General features: G+C 37.4%; 1 protein-coding gene across 10 annotated transcripts in view; it reads left to right on the top strand.

Moving 5' to 3' along the window:
• Herc1 (HECT and RLD domain containing E3 ubiquitin protein ligase family member 1) overlaps nucleotides 1–16,964 on the top strand; it is a 168,132-nt gene that overhangs the window by 86,275 nt on the left and 64,893 nt on the right. For 7 of the 10 annotated variants that reach the window (XM_075965418.1, XM_075965423.1, XM_075965422.1 and 4 more), the window contains exons 27-35: nucleotides 4,824–5,039; nucleotides 6,017–6,137; nucleotides 6,380–6,617; nucleotides 6,722–6,906; nucleotides 9,852–10,007; nucleotides 13,068–13,174; nucleotides 13,674–13,784; nucleotides 15,594–15,770; nucleotides 16,247–16,486. In XM_075965418.1, the coding sequence (XP_075821533.1) occupies nucleotides 4,824–5,039; nucleotides 6,017–6,137; nucleotides 6,380–6,617; nucleotides 6,722–6,906; nucleotides 9,852–10,007; nucleotides 13,068–13,174; nucleotides 13,674–13,784; nucleotides 15,594–15,770; nucleotides 16,247–16,486 (1,551 nt within the window). The remainder of the gene's footprint in view (nucleotides 1–4,823; nucleotides 5,040–6,016; nucleotides 6,138–6,379; nucleotides 6,618–6,721; nucleotides 6,907–9,851; nucleotides 10,008–13,067; nucleotides 13,175–13,673; nucleotides 13,785–15,593; nucleotides 15,771–16,246; nucleotides 16,487–16,964) is intronic. The other 3 variants (XM_075965424.1, XM_075965420.1, XM_075965419.1) reach the window with 1 other exon arrangement.

Below are 16,964 nucleotides of genomic sequence, written 5' to 3'. Positions count from 1 at the left end.
TGCTCCAACTTTGTTATTTTTTTGAGACAAGGTCCCTTCTGAATCTGGAGCTTACTCTTTTGGCTAGAGTCTGTGCCTCCCTCTACGCCCCACACTGGGTTACAGATATACAGCATCAGGCCTAGTTTTTCTGTGGGTGCTGGGGTCTAAACTCAGGTCTCTGTGCTCATGCAGTGAGCACTTTATTCACAAAACTGTCTCCGTAGCCCCACGTGAGCTTTTGATAGTCTTTTCTGTTTTCTTTTTTGAGCTTTCATTTGAGTTTATTCTTTTTTTTTTTCGAGACAGGGTTCCTCTTTATTCTTAAATTCTTTTATTAATGAGACTAAGAACCTCAAGTGGAGATCCAGTTTTTCCTGTATCATTCAACAACCATGAAGAGATACCAAAATGTCAGTAACAATAGAGACTCATTGCTATAAAAGCTATTAAGAATAAATTTCCAGGCAGTATTGGTGTACAACTTTGATCCCAGCACTCAGGAGGCAGAAGCAGGTGTAACTCTGAGTTCAAGGCCAGCCTGGTCTACCCTAGTGAGTTCCAGGGCAGCTAGGGGTACACAGAAATCCTGTCTCGAAAAATCAAAATAAATAAATGACAATTGAGTGCTCAACCCTACAGAAGATAGTTATATCATCCTCTCCAAGGCTCAGGGATTATTTCATTTGAGGGGTTAGAAAGAATTTAAGAACTAGAAGACAGGGAGAATGTAACACTATTAATAAAAACCCAGAGACAGATATTGGGGCTCAACCTGAAGGTCAGAAAAGTAAAACAGCCAGCCACTGGGTGTTTGAAATTGCCAGTCTGAAATGGTTGTCCTGCCTCCAGGAATGTCAAAATGAGACTATGTCTAAGAGCTGTCTCCTCCCATTTAATATTCCTCTTTAGGGCTAGGATTAAAGGTGTGCACCACTACTGCCCTGTTTCTATGGCAAACTAGTGTGGCTACTGGGATTAAATGTGTGTTTCACCGCTGCCTGGTCTGTAAAACTGACCAGTGGGACTGTTTTACCCTCTGATCTTCAGGCAAGCTTTATTTATTTAAATGTAAATGATAAATCACTATAGCAGAAGGGTTGCAAAATGCTATTTGTGAGTAATGAATAGCCATTGTCATTATGAATCTCAACAACTACAGTGATTATACTGGTTCTACACAAGAATTGGCCCATTAACAAGCATGCATGGATGGAGCAGGGCCTCGGGACACTAACCCTCGCTACTGAACTATCTCCCCCTGGCTGATTCATGGGAAGGAGCTGATTGTCCTAAATCTTGACTTGCAGGCAACAGGACATGGTCTGTCTCACTGGGCATGCCTTGTGCATATATGAGACCGGAAAGCCCATCTCCACAGTGATGACACACTTACTCCAACAAGGCCACACTTCCTAATAGTACCATCCCTATGAGATTATGGGGGCCAATTACATTCAAACTACCACAGACCCACTGATGAATAAACATTCATACATGAGAGTACCCAGGATGTTTGCATAGTCACAGAGTAACCCTTAAATATTTATTAATGATTATATTAATATGTCCACAGATCCTTTGATATTCCTCCCTCTAACAGAAATTAAATCCTTTCCCCTTGTTAGTGAGCTGGACTTAGTGACTTGCTTCTAACGGGATATGGGAAGGGGAAAAAGAATAACGTAAGAAATCTGGCAGATAGAATTTTAAGCAAACATGATTAATAATATTAGTATTAAGTCATGTGACCATCATGTATCCTTAATATAATATGAGATTACTGAACTCTATAGCTCTCTTCTACAAATCCCTAGCTATAGTCTAATGATGAGCAGTGTTGGGAGAGGTGTAGGGAAGGCAAATCCAAATTTAGGAACATACCCTAAAGTATATAAAGTGTCACTTCTCTTTCTACAGACTTTAGCATTGTAAATAAAATAATGAGTGTGCCTAGAGAAAACACATTGTCTTTTATTGGGCAGGAGGCTACTTCTCTTTCATTATATTGACAACGTGAATAGAATAGTGAGAATGCTTTGAATAATTGTATTTTCTGTATTTAGAATAGAGGCCACTTTGATTTCAACAATATTGAACATTGTGACTATATTAGTGAGTAGATTTAGAAGAAATGCATTATATGTTCTTAGGAATGGGCCCACATTCCTTTCTACTGTATTTAGCAGTGTGAATAGGATAGTGATTATGCATAGAAGAAGCACATTGCCTTTTCTAGGGAAAGAGGCTACTCTGTGTCAGCTGTTTTTACAATGTGAAAAGACTAATGAGTATGCTTAGAATAAACACTTCACCTTTTCTAGGTAAAGAGGTAACTTCTCTTTCAAATGTGTCTAGAATATTGAGTTTGCTCAGAAGAAAGGCATTGTCATTTCTAGGAAAAAAGGCTAGTTCTCTTTCAACTGTATTTTACAGTGTAAATGGAATAGTGAATAGGCTTAGATGAAAAAGAAAAAAAAATGACTACTCCCAAGTATCATGATCATGAAAAATAAAGACTGTATATTATTACAAATATTATTACAGATTAATGCCATCTTAGCTCAGGACTTCTTTAACAATTGCCATTCATGATCCTTTTTTTTGTTTTTTGTTTTGTTTTGTTTTTCGAGACGGGATGTCACTGTAGTTTTAGAACCTGTTCTGGAGCTAGCTCTTGTAGACCAGGCTGGCCTTGAACTCACAGAGATCTGCCTGTCTCTGCCTCCCAAGTGCTGGGATTAAAGGCATGTGCCACCACTGCCTGGCTGGAAATTTCCTTTAAAACAATTTTTGGTAGCAATTATCAAAGAGGAAAGAAAGTTTGTGCACTAATGAGATGGATTTGTGTGACTGTATTCATATGTAGAGATGAGAACAAGAAGTCAGGGTTCATCATCTATTCCTGTCTTAGTTAGGGTTTTATTGCTGTGAAGAGACACCATGACCACAGTAACTCTTATTAAGGAAAACCTATTTATTTATTTATACATACATACATACATACAGTATCCTGCCTGTAGGCCAGAAGAGGGCACCGGATCTCATTATAGGTGGTTGTGAGCCACCATGTGGTTGCTGGGAATTGAACTCAGGACCTCTGGAAGAGCAGTCAGTGCTTAACCACTGAGCCATCTCTCCAGCCCCTTAAGGGGGGCTTTTAATTGGGACTGGCTTACAGTTCAGAGGTTTAGTCCATTATCATCATGGCAGGAAGCATGGCAGCATGTAGACTGACATGGTGCTGGAGGAGCTGCTGCAAGTTCTACATCCGAATAGAAGGGCAACAGGAAGGAAGACTGTAGCATACGTCTTCCTACAAGGCCACATCTCCTAATAGCGCCACTCCATATGGGCCTATAGGGGCCATTTTTATTCAAACCACCACAATTGCTCTCTCCTTTATTTCTCTGACACAGAGTCGCTCACTGAATGTTTGTTTTGACTAGGCTAGCTGGCCAGTGAACTCTTAGGATTCACCTGTTTCTGACCCCCAGTGTTGGGGTTACAGACCCACATAGCTGTGCCTGCTTTTTGTATGTGTGATGGGGGATTAAAACTCAGCTCATCATGTTTGCAGAGTGAACAGTCTTACCCACTGGACCATTTTCCTGGTCCCGAGATTGATTTTTTTAAAAAAAAATTCCAAATTTTGCTCATCTTTACTGTAGTAATCATTACTGTAGGAATCTAATCTAGGATTGAGATCTAGCCTTTTGTTATTCTTTTCTCTCCCTCTTTAATCCTGTTCTGTTTATTCTAGACATAGAGTCTCTTCATATACCTCTGGCTGGCCTGTCTATTTGGGAGCTAGAGAGATGGCTTAGTGATTAAGAGTACATGCTGCAGAGACCCGTGTTTTGTTTACCCAGTACTCACCTCAGATGGTTCTAAAACTGCCTGTAACTCTGGCTCAAGGGGATCTGATGCCCTTTTATGGACTGTATCGGTATCTGCACGTGCAAGGTGCAAATACACTCAGGCATACACACACATAAAGTAAAAAAGTCTTAGAACTCAATTAAACGAAGAGTTCATCTTGACTGACTAGTTGATTAGTTGATATTGCTGGATGCAAAGCATCTTCAGCCTTTTTCAGGGTTGATTACTGTTAGGATCACTGCTTCACATAAAAAAAACTGTATAATTTCTGTAAATCTAAAACTATTTTAAAGTAGAAACTTATTTTTTTATTTTTCAAAGAAGAGTCGACTGAGCAATGGGTAGTCCAATAGTGTTTAAAGAAAGTAGAGTCAGAAACTCAAGTGAGCCTTGGACAAACCATGGAAAGGTACTTCTGATTCTGGACTCAGAGTATTCATTCTATACAATCTTACTACTTGTACTTATGAAACTATATAGTTTTGACCTGTTAGAGCTTCTGCACTTCATAGTAGCTCTTTGAGTAGGATAGATACTGAATTGTTAGTCTCATTTTGCATTTGAAGAAACTGGGACTCATGAAGTTCAGTGACTTTCCTAAGAAGACACACCATGCAGGACAGCCTGGCCTTGATACTTTGTCACCAAATTTTACATTTGCTACTTTAGGAACCGAGGTATATTATTTAGCATCAGAGCACTTTAAATCCTGAGTTCAGTCCTCAGTACCAACCTATCAAATCTCCTCTTCCCATTGTATGTGTGGCTTCTGTTCTATTAAAATATTCTTAAAGAGACTTTAGATATGTCTTGATTTAATAAACAGTAATAACAAAATATTTATCTTAACAGATTCCTAGAATGTCAGACTTTCTTTGTCCTAGAATAGCATATTACCTATGGTATACAGAATTCCTTATGTTTGAGTTTAGTGACAGACTCTCAAATGTTTTTCTTTCAAGCTTCGTTTGGAGGCACTTCACCAGATCCTCACTCTATTATCTGGCATGGAGGAGAAGGGTAGCATCTTGCTGTCAGGAAGCAGGTCAAGTTCAGGCTTTCAATCATCCACTCTGCTCACATCTGTGAGACTGCAGTTTCTAGCAGGGTGTTTTGGTTTAGGCACTGTTGGACACACAGGAACCAAAGGAGAGAGTGGCCGATTGCATCACTATCAAGTAAGTACATGAGTGACACCTCGTTCTGTATTCAGTTCTTTGTTTTTTTTTTTTACAGAGCCAACTGGATGATGTGGAATTTGGTGATGTGTATGACCACAGTTAAAATTCTTAAAGCTTTTGAGTTACTTAAGATGATGTGGAATTTGGTGATGTGTATGACCACGGTTAAAATTCTAAAAGCTTTTGAGTTACTTAAGATCTGTCATTGTTAGAGCCGGGCAGTGCTTTAGTCCCAGCACTCAGGAGGCAGAGGCAGGTGAATCTTTGTGAGTTCGAGGCCAGCCTGGTCTAGTTCCAGGACAGGCTGCAAAGATACAGAGAAACCCTGTCTTGAAAAACCAAAATAAATAAATAGATTGATCGATCTGTCATTGTTTGGCTAAGTTTGTAAATTGTACAGTTGAGATTAGGTTATTAATCATACAATTGTGCTTTTGGAGAATTGGTTGGCTCAGCTTTATTAATCCATAATCAGATAAGGTAGAGCTAGATAGGAGTTGGAATTTGGGAAGATGGTTTTTAATACTTACATCTTAGACTTGGTTATTCTTCCTGGTTTTTCTGTTCTGGTTTTAAATTTGTAAATTTGTGCTTTGTTTGTTTTGTTGAATTTTTGCAACAGGATCCTCTATATAGCCCTGGCTATCCTGGAACTCACTGTAGACCAAGCTGGCTTCAATCTCATATAGCTCTGCATGCCTGTGTCTCCCAAGTGCTGGGATTAAAGGCATGTGCCAACTTACCCAGCATTTATAAACTGTTATATATATGTCAAAGCTGCCTTGGAAGGAGGAATACACACAGAATCAAGAACTACCAATCATTTTAAACTAGTTTTGTTATAAACTTTTCATATACTTTACTGAATAATACCATAGGGCCCTAGCATAGACTAAGGCTAAAATGCTGTTACTTTTTTTTTTTTTGAAAAAAGGTATTATTGCTGATTTTAAAAGTAACTCTGTGTGATTTAGGATGGGATCAGAGCAGCTAAAAGAAATATTCAGATTGAAATTCAGGTGGCTGTCCATAAGATTTATCAACAGTTGTCTGCTACTCTAGAGAGAGCCCTTCAAGCAAATAAGCATCACATTGGTGAGTAACTTCCTGTAAATAAAGATTAACGATATACACTTTGGCTTTATGTAGAGAATCGGCTCCATTTTATGTTTAACACTAGCAGATCAACTGACAAATAAGAGCAAAATACTTAAAAATTGATTAGTACTTTATATTATTATTTATAGTTTGGAGAAGCTTATTTTAATTTCAAAAAAGTTTACTTAATCTCAAAGAGATTCTCAACTGTCTTTCTATTTTTGTTTCTTTTTTTTTAGAAGCCCAGCAACGTCTTCTTCTGGTTACAGTTTTTGCCCTCAGTGTTCATTATCAGCCAGTGGATGTTTCTTTGGCAATCTCCACTGGTCTGTTGAATGTATTGTCACAGTTATGTGGCACAGACACCATGTTAGGACAACCCCTGCAGCTGTTGCCAAAGACTGGTGTTTCCCAGCTTAGCACAGCTTTGAAAGTGGCCAGTACAAGGTTGCTCCAGATTCTAGCTATCACTACGGGGTAAGTACTACAAAGGTCTTGGAAGAACTAGATGGGGCTTTTTTTTGTATAGTATTTATCCCTTTTTGTATTCCTGTTACAATATTTCCTTTTATTTCACACAGAACCTATGCTGATAAATTGAGCCCAAAAGTAGTTCAATCCTTGTTGGATCTACTCTGTAGTCAATTGAAGAATTTGTTATCCCAAACTGGTGTACTATTTATGGCCTCCTTTGGAGAAGAAGAAGGTGAAGAAGAAGAAAAAAAAGTTGACTCCAGTGGAGAAAATGAAAAGAAAGATTTCAGAGGTAGTATAAGCTTTTTTTCCTTTCTTGTTATATTAGATACTTGTTGAGGCTCTGTAGTGTGCATATCATAAGAACATCAGCTTCTCTCTGTTACAGTATAAAGGATTTTTACTGTCTGCACAGTGGAGGATTTCTGACTGAGCCTCCAAGGCTCTGTTCAGTCTGCTGCTGCTTAACGGTACTACTTAGCTTGGCTGCAGGGACTTGGATCTTAGGTGACCAATTTCTTCAGGCTATCTAGGGAGAGGCTAAGATGTTTTCTGGGTTATTTAATGCTAACAAATCTCCTCTAACTACAGTCATGACATAAATGTTCCCTGAGAGTAGATGGACTTTGATAAGTGGCAACTGGGTTATACTCAGAACCAAACTAACCAAATTCTTTCTTAAACTTGGCCAGTATAATTTTTTGTTGCTGATACAACATTTGTTTTATTGTAAACTTTTTTTTTTTTTTAGTTTCTTTTTCAGTTGTAGTAAAGTATCTCGGCAAAAACAACTTAGCAGAGAAAGGTTTTATTTGGTTAAAAGTTCTAGATTAAGCCCATCGTACAAGCCCTAGCAACAGGAACTTTAGGATCAGTGCAGTGGCTTTCACTGTTTTCACAGAATATGAAACTAAAGCAATGACTTCCAGTAGAGTTTATGCCCAGAGCAGTAGAATACTGCCCATGTTTTTAATGTAACTTCATGAATAAAGGTCTAAAATAAAATTGGTCATTATTCCAAAAAGATTGTGAGGTACCATGTCTCATTCTCACAAAAAACTCCAGGAGCCCTTTAAAAGTTTCCTTGGGTCAAGTGGACAGATAGAAGAGAGCAGTCTACTTCACCATTCTTTGCTCAGTTCTGTCATCTCTAATATAAGGGTAATTAGAAGCCAACTTGTGAAAATTGTTTTGAGGACTAAGTAACTTTATACGTTTAAGCACAGAGCATTATATGGCACATAATGAAAGTAAGTTTAGTGATGGTTAATATTTAATATTTTAATAGATAATATTTGAAATTAAATAGTATTTAGATCATATAAACATTGTTGACTTAAGTGGGGGAATAGAGAGAAAATACTGAACAGATAGATGTAAAGTGATTGATACAGAGTCGTGATAGAATCAAACCTGTAAGCGGATAATGTGCAGTGCAAGAAGCTCAGAAGAAATATTTAAATCTCTTATGTGAGAATGTAGGAGGATATATGGTTTCAATTAAGGACTAGCTTTTTAGTTTCCCAGCTCAATCCAGTGCCACGCTTTTTTTTCTTGGTCATGTACAGAGTTATCTTATACAGAGAGCTTAGGCAGACTCACCAGTGGAGCCAAGCGGTGGTGGTGCACTCCTTTAAACCCAACACTCAGGAGGCAGAGGCAGGTGGATCTCTGTGAGTTCAAGGCCAGCCTGTTCTACAGAGCAAGTTCCAGGTCAGCCAGAGATACACAGAGAAACCCTGTCTCAAAAAAAAAAAGTGTCCTTGCCTCTTTCTGCTTTTTGAGATACACTGGAGGATAAAGAACTGTTAAGGTACCAGGTTCTCACCAGTCTGTACTGAATACTGCACATCCAGACAACAGGGAAGAACTACAGAGGTACTTCTTAGCATATACAGCCTCAAGATAATTGAACCCTTAGCTGCATGTGCTGGTATATGCCTAGAATTCTAGCACCAGAGAGGTTAGGGCAGAGAAGAACATGAATTCCAGCCCAGTTTGAACTACATAGCGGTGCCCCATCTAAGAAAACAACAAAAATTGGTTGCATTCAATATCCTGTAAGGAAAGATACAGTTTTTCTATGACTGAGTCTTGCTGTGTATAACAACAGTTGAAGCCATGTCAGTTCCTCTCTAGTTGTTGTAGAGAGAGGGTCCAGTTTTGAAAATGACTGGGAAGGAGAATAACTCTAGTCACCAATGGCCAATCATTCAGAATCAGGCTGCTTAGGTATGAAGAACATCTACTATTTCTAAAATATATAATTAGAAAGAAGGTGTATCCTTCATTTTAAATATAGGAGTGTACCATCAGGGTATGTCAACCAACTTGAGGTCTTCAGGCCCAAACTGGCCTTGAATCTATGATCCTCCTGCCTCACCCTTTTTCTCCTGAATGCTGGGATTACAGGTATGCACCACTACATTTGACTCTAATTTAATATTGTATCCTAGAAATACTTGCTGAGGTAGGAGATAGAGTACACATGATATACTAGGGATAAAAGAAGACTTCCTAGAAGAAGTAATCTTGGAATGACTTGAAGAGATATACAGGAGAAACCTTGGAGTGAGAGATCTGAGTTCACAGAACAGGCTGATACTTCTGTGTTCTTTGAATTAATGTTATAAAAAATGGTTTGTATTTAAGTAAAGAAGAGACAAGGTACTGTTAGGAGGAGATGTGAAGAAGTAATTCTTAGTTCATCTGTTGATCCCAGCAGTTTAGTTCTATCATAGTCTTATTCACCCTTCTCAGCAAAACAGAAGTCTTCCTGTGACGGTTGTTTGCTGACTATTATCAGTGTAGCATGTCCCTTTGCAGAGGTCGCCTTTCTTTCACAAAAGACTTCTCTTTGTATTTTTTAATGGAGCATTCCAGAATCTCTCTGAAAGTAGCACTACAGACAGTTAAACTTCTGGAAACACCTGAATGAACATCTCCTAGGTGATTCCAAAACCAGTCAAGTTGATAACAAAGGTTAACTGTCGCATACACATTTTAACACGCTTACTCTTGTGCTACACACATATAAAAGAGGTTTCATCAGGATTCATTTCAATTTTTACCTTTCCCTATCCTCTAGTTTTCAAAAATTGGCATGGCAACTTATTGAAAACCTAGACTGTGCTTAATGCAATTGAAGTATAAGCTGATAAGATAAATTTTACCTTTATCTTATCCTGGGATTGCTGCCTTTCAGTTAAAATGTAAACTTATCTCTCCACTTTTCAGCTGCCCTTAGGAAACAACATGCAGCTGAACTCCATCTAGGGGATTTTTTAGTGTTTCTTCGAAGAGTTGTGTCTTCCAAAGCAATTCAATCAAAAATGGCTTCCCCCAAATGGACAGAGGTATTGCTAAACATAGCGTCTCAGAAGTGCTCTTCAGGTATGTCTGTTGCCTCTGTTTAGAGTGCTTTTATGTGTTGCATGTGTTTTATTAAGGTGATGCTAGAATTTTGACAACACTGGGCACCTGATCTTAATTTCAAGACTTTTCTTCCTTCACTTTTGATTATTTATTTGATTGATAGAAAATGCCAATTTCAGAGATAGTAATTGGTAAAGAATTAATAATGCCAAGTGTTGCTGGAGAAATTATGATTTAGTCTAGAGAATTTGGCCCTATTTGTTAATATTAAAAATGTACTAGGGGCTGGAGAGACGGCTCAGCGGTTAAGAGCATTGCCTGCTCTTCCAAAGGTCCTGAGTTCAATTCCCAGCAACCACATGGTGGCTCACAACCATCTGAAATGAGGTCTGGTGCCCTCTTCTGGCCTTCAGGCATACATGCAGACAGAATATTGTATACATAATAAATTAATAAATAAATATTTTTTTAAAAAAATGTACTAAAAAGTAGAGATGTATATAGTATATAATTTGCTACAAGTTTGACCTCACATTTTAGATTGTCAAATCAGATCTGAATTTATCTGTCCCCTCTATGATGATATAAGTTCAGCTGCCTTGATTGTGACTTCCATTTTTGTGGTATCTTGACAGTTCTATGTAAGTTTAACTCCTAGATCAAGCCTAGAAGTCTAGTAATCTTATTCAGGTTCCTGATAGCCTTTTGCTACTCTAGTCTTTCCCCATATTTTTGATAAAATATATAAAACAAAAATTAAAATTTGATCATTTAAGTATACAGTTCAATGCATTAAGCCTATTTACTGTATTGTATCATTTTCATCCATTTCCAGAACTTTTTTATTATCCCTCCCTAATGTGTTTGAAACATGTAGAATCATAATATAGTATTCCATGTTATTATTATATGTGTTTACAGTTTTTAATATACTTAAGTAATGTTTATTAACTAATATAACTTAGAGCTTCCTTTAATGACGTGAAATTTATGTTTTAAAGTATAAAGTAAAAGATACTCAATTATTTCACCTGATCCTATTAGGCATGTGTATACGAAGAGTACCTATTTATACACCAAAATTTTGTCTATGCCTTTTCCAACGTTATAAAAGCACAAACTACTAACTGTGCATTGAAGGGTAACTGTAGTCAACATATAATATGTACACGTATGAAAGCTTAAACAAAAAACTCAGAAGCATTCCAAGCTCTGGAGCAGGAAATAGACTAGAGTAAGGGAATGAGAGCATATGCTTAGGCTTTAGATGCTCACAGACCTCTTAACAATTCTGTTCCTACTGCATATGGAGTCTTGGTTAAATTATTAAACTCTCTGAACCTCTGTTTCCTCATTAAACTGAGTTGTAATTCAGACTTGAATTTAGGATTAATATATATTACTACTGCCTGGGAGCTGGGGGGAACAGCCTCTAGACAGCACAGGACTTGAAAAGAATCCACAGCATTGGCATATACTAAGACTTTTCTATCTGTGGCAGTTAGGGGGGAAGACATGTACTCTCTTGATGCTTTCCTTCTTTATATTCTTCTCTTCTTCTTTCCATGTTCCTTCTACTGTATACTTTTTTTTCCTATAGCTTATATACCCCAACAAAGTTTTTCAGGCAATATGAAAATTACAATGTAGTTACATTCTGTTTTTTCAAGTGAATGATTGCAATGTATACAAAACAAACAGTAAAAACAGTATGTTTTCCATCTCCCTTACTTGATTAATTTTACATATTATCAGTGAAAAACAAATTGTCCTAAGAACCCACATACATTTGTTCACACCCAAGCAACTTGTTATAGATTAACCATGTGGGCAAGTAAGGGTATTCTTGTCAAGTCTTTTACTGGCAGGCTGCATTTTGCAGTAACAAAGAAAGGTCTAATTATTTTATTACTTACCTTGAAAGGTAATTTTGCAAGGAATCTTAAATGAATCCCAAACCTATACTTTTATATATGAAAAAGAATCAGTCAACTCTACTTTAAATCTTTGAAGTACATACTCATTTATTAATAGTATTTTATATCAGGAGATTGAGGGAAGAAATGGGTATAAGGAATTAATCACCACCTTTGATTATCACCCAACCCTAGCAAGGAAAGTACGTCAGCTAGTAACAATTGGGCTGCTTTGTATTTTTAACCTCAGCTGTGTCCTTGTGAACTTTAGATTGTTTTCTAGGGTTTTTCGTCTCAAAGCTATTATCAAAACATCTGATCTAACTTGAAGTTGTTTTAAAACTTTGTTTCAGCTAATGATACACAACGAAGCCAGTGTCTGCATCTTTCAGCATTAAGATTAAAAGAATTTGAGCCAGCCTGGCTTAATCATTAATTTGAGCTATGATCTGTGCAACTCCTTAGATCAAACTCACAGGCCCTGGCTGTGTAATATTTCCTTGTATTTATTTTTATTCATCAAAATTCTGTATAAGCTGACATTATTATTATCAATAAAATAGTACAGCTTAGTGAGGAATCACCTTCAATGACAATCCACAGGTGAAAATGCACAGTAGAACGGGATGTTTCCATGAGATAAACACAATGCATTATAGGCCGTGGGGGTCTCCCCATATCCATTCACACCATGCCAGATATTAGGGAAAGATAGTAGCAGCAAACATGTAAAGGCACAGCAGAAGCAAAAACCATTCTGGGATCTGTGGTCTCTGGCCTTGCCTATCTGAGATTGACCTATCAGGGGGTTTCTCTTGGTGGGCTGACACCTTGAACTTCAATAGCCACCTGATGCTCATCTGGCATGGCTACTGGCAGTATACTAAGTACATATTCTACCTCTGACACATGTGGTTGCAGTGCTTGTCCAATGAAGACGTAAACTGGAACATGTACATGATGTATGTATATATACTAACAGGCATAGATTGGGTCCAGAATTAATATGACAGTAGGTTTAAATGTAGGTCTGTTTCATTTATGAACTGCTTTGTATCCTTAAGTAAAAATTTTTACATGAAGTTTATTTTAACTGTGCCTGTCAGTCATATTGATAACAACAAGACTGGTTTGCTCACCACACCCCCACCACATCCCCCAGGCATTCCTCTGGTTGGCAACTTAAGAACAAGGCTCCTTGCACTTCATGTCCTTGAAGCTGTGCTACCAGCTTGTGAATCAGGTGTAGAAGATGACCAAATGGCCCAGGTTTGTATTTTTTTTTTAATTGGTAGAAAATGGTTTTCACATCTGTAGTGTGATTCACCCAAAACTAAGAGTTACTACAATCTCTTTAGTTGTAAATATGTCTTATCTTCAGTAGTATAGTCTCTACTTCTAAGATTGCTTTTTTTTAAAGCCTTTGTTCTTATGGAAGAGGAGAAAATAAATTGTGGGATGTAAGAAATAGAGGAGTAGAAAATACATGTAACATCAAAAGGAAAGGATAGTCTAGAATTTCTTAGTAGGTTGGGTCTCTGGAGAGAGAAATGTGTGAGACAGTAAAACCAAAACAGATGTCTGCATCTAGAAAGGAGAAACAAGTAAAAACAAGCCATTTTGTAGTGAGCTGATGATCTTTTAAAACTAGAAGTATTCTAGATAGAACCATCAGAAGTAGCTGTTGGATGTTAGTATAATCAATCTTCATGTGCCATTGAATATTACAGTTTATAAATTTTATCTTCCTTTCCCTTCAATATATTAGGTTGTTGAACGTTTATTTTCCCTTCTGTCGGATTGTATGTGGGAGACTCCCATTGCTCAGGCCAAACATACTATTCAAATAAAGGAAAAAGAACAAGAAATCAAACTACAGGTAATCTATTCTTCCCCCTGAAAATGTTTTTAAGTCTCATAAGTAGGTACCCTAGTGCCCATCTGTGTCTCTGGATATAAAAGTCCTACCTTGAGGGTTCTTGTTATAGAATTTGCTCCACATCCTCTTTGTGTGTTGACTACTTCTCATCTCATTCTTCCAGTCATGCCTTTTCTTATCCTTACTCTCAAGTCATATTTTTTTCCACGATCGTTTCTTGATCATCTTTTCTGTCTTCACTGCTAAGATTCTCAAAGGAGTAAACCACACATGTCAGCTACTTCTCATTTTCTCTTCAGAGTGCTTATCACCCACCAAGATGCCAAACTCTATGAAGTATTAACATCATACTTATAGTTGCTTTCCACTATCTATAGGGAACTAAGACCATCCAAACTTACCCAGATCCGTTAATGCTTAAGTTTCATATATAAAGTAGTATGGCATTTATATATGACTTAACATAATTCTCCTGTAAGCTTTAAATCATTTCTAGGTTCTCTAGTACATAATGCAGTATAAGCTTGTAAAGAGCTGTGATCTCATATCTGTGTGATGAAAAGAGTCTAAATGTGTTCAGTACAGATGCAGTTGGTTCTTAAAAAATGTATTTTTGATCTGTGGTTGGTTGAATCTGTGATGTAGAATCTGGAATATAGAGGGCCTACTGTTCGCTATTTTACCATATCTTATTGGTTCTTCTGTGTACCCATCCTTGTAGCATGAGGTTCTACTGATTTACTTTCTAAATAGGATTCTACTTCATAGTCATAATCCTTAGCTTAGTTTTCCTGATTCCACACTTTTCCCGATTTTCCTTCTACCTTAGAAAATGGCCTTTCATTCTTCTAGGTTTTTCTTTCTGTATTTAAATGTTGGGTGTTATATAACCTAATCTTAAGTTTCCCCCCACCCATCACATCTTTTCTTGTTTCCATATTCATAGACGCATAATTTGACTCTATATGCCATTGATGCCTAAATTTTGAATTCTGTCTTCTATTAATTCACCAATGATAACCAAATAGACATTTCATACTTAGTATATTAAAAATAGCTCTATCACATTCTGTTCCTTCCTCAGCTTCTAGTTATTACTGAAGAGAAAAAAACCTTGGAATTCAAGCAGTAGGGATAAATCCTGGTGCCACTGCCAGTGGTCCCTCAGTCTGCCCCAGCCATGCAACTGTCAGCCACATTCAAAGGGATTAGTTTGGTTCTATGCTTGTTCCTTCCCAGTCCTTCTGGTGTTGGTGAACTCCCATTACCTTGGGTAGACTGTTTCAGTGGGTGTACGTGTACCCACTATAGTCTTAACCTCTTTTCTCATATTCTCATTCCTCCCACTCTTCAACTGGAATTTGGCAGCTCAGTCCACTGTTCCTCTTTGCATGGATACCTGTTCAGTCTAGATATAGTAGTTTGACCCTTCCCCAAAGCAATTTGCCTTACCCTCTCTGAAGAGTGGATGGGGGAGGGGGAGGGGTTTGTGGAAGGAATGGGAGGAGGGAAGGGAGTGGGAACTTGGATTAGTATGTATAATGAAACAAGATAGTTTGTTTTCTTTTTAAAAAATTAAAAAGGAAAAAAAACCCTTGGAGTTATTCTCAATTCCAGTCTCACTGTGTAACTGACTTTATTAGTCTCCGTGTACCATAAATGAACAATACACTCTTTATAGGCACTGTATTCCTACTGCCTTGCGCAGTATCTGAAAACTGATAGATATATGTTATCTGTGGAATAAAACCAAGGAATGTACTAGAGATCTGTGTGCTCCCAAATACTGACCCAGTTCCTTTCTGGTAGAAGCAAGGAGAGCTGGAGGAAGAGGATGAAAATCTCCCCATACAAGAAGTCTCTTTTGATCCAGAGAAAGCTCAGTGTTGCATTGTAGAAAATGGACAGATTTTAACTCATGGTAGCGGAGGAAAAGGATACGGATTGGCGTCAACAGGGGTAACTTCTGGGTGCTATCAGTGGAAGGTGAGAATTCTTAGTAGTTGTTTTATTGTTGTTTTGTATTTTTAGTTTTAAAAAATTATGTAAGTGGGGGAAAGCTCTGGAGACCTCAACCCTAGACAAAGAACTATAGGCACCTAAGGAATACTGAGATCAAGAGAAGTAGTCTTCCCAGGGAGGAGTACACCAATTGGTTGTCCAACAATTATTTTTCAAATACTCCCTCAGCATCATAATAAAATTATAAGCTAAAGTCATTTACTTTAAATATTATAGGTACCAAAGGTTATTCTTTATATTTACATGGTGAAGAATAAGTTTGCCTTTTTATAAACTGATGAAATTATTTCATTTTTATGCTATTTCTTCTTACTTTGAAAAGAAAGTTATTGTGTTCCCATAAATGTGTAAATATTACTTAAAATATACTTCCAATTCTCACACAGTTTTTTTCAGTACTAATGAACATTATGGTCATTTTTTTCTTTTTCTTTTTTTAGTTTTATATTGTGAAGGAAAATAGAGGTAATGAGGGCACATGTGTTGGAGTTTCTCGCTGGCCAGTACATGATTTTAATCACCGCACTACCTCAGACATGTGGCTCTATAGGGCTTACAGTGGTAACCTCTATCACAATGGAGAACAGACTCTGACACTGTCCAGCTTTACTCAAGGAGATTTCATTACCTGTGTGTTAGACATGGAAGCCAGGACCATTTCATTTGGGAAAAATGGAGAGGTATTGAAATCTGTTTACAAATACAACTCTTAAGTCCCTTCATCCATCCTTCCTTCCTTCCTTCCCTCCCTCTCTCCCTCCCTCCCTCCCTCCCTCCCTCCCTCCTTTGTTCCTTTCTTTTCCCAAATTTAAATCCCACTCTTGTTATAGATGCTGGTTATTTAGTGTATAGGGTTTTACTTTCTTCTTATTTGTTTTTTTGTTTGGTTTTGTTTTGTTTTTGATGCTTTCTGATTTTTTAAATTCTTTATTGATGTCAAACTAACAACAAGGTGGTAAAAATCAAGTAAGATTTTTTTTTAAACAAGCTAATAGTTTAGCATTACATTCTGTGTGGCATTGCCTTGGGTGGAAGGGCAGTTGATATATGGCTGTAATAACTTTTATTCTATCTCATAACCTTTGAATTTTAATGTGACTACATAGAATCAATTTTAAAAGCAATTTCAAGTTTGTTTGTTTGTTTGTTTGTTTGTTT

This window comes from Microtus pennsylvanicus, chromosome 3, assembly GCF_037038515.1.
Source record: "Microtus pennsylvanicus isolate mMicPen1 chromosome 3, mMicPen1.hap1, whole genome shotgun sequence".
In the NCBI taxonomy this organism is placed as follows: Eukaryota; Metazoa; Chordata; class Mammalia; order Rodentia; family Cricetidae; genus Microtus; species Microtus pennsylvanicus.
This window is presented reverse-complemented; position numbering and strand designations above follow the sequence as displayed.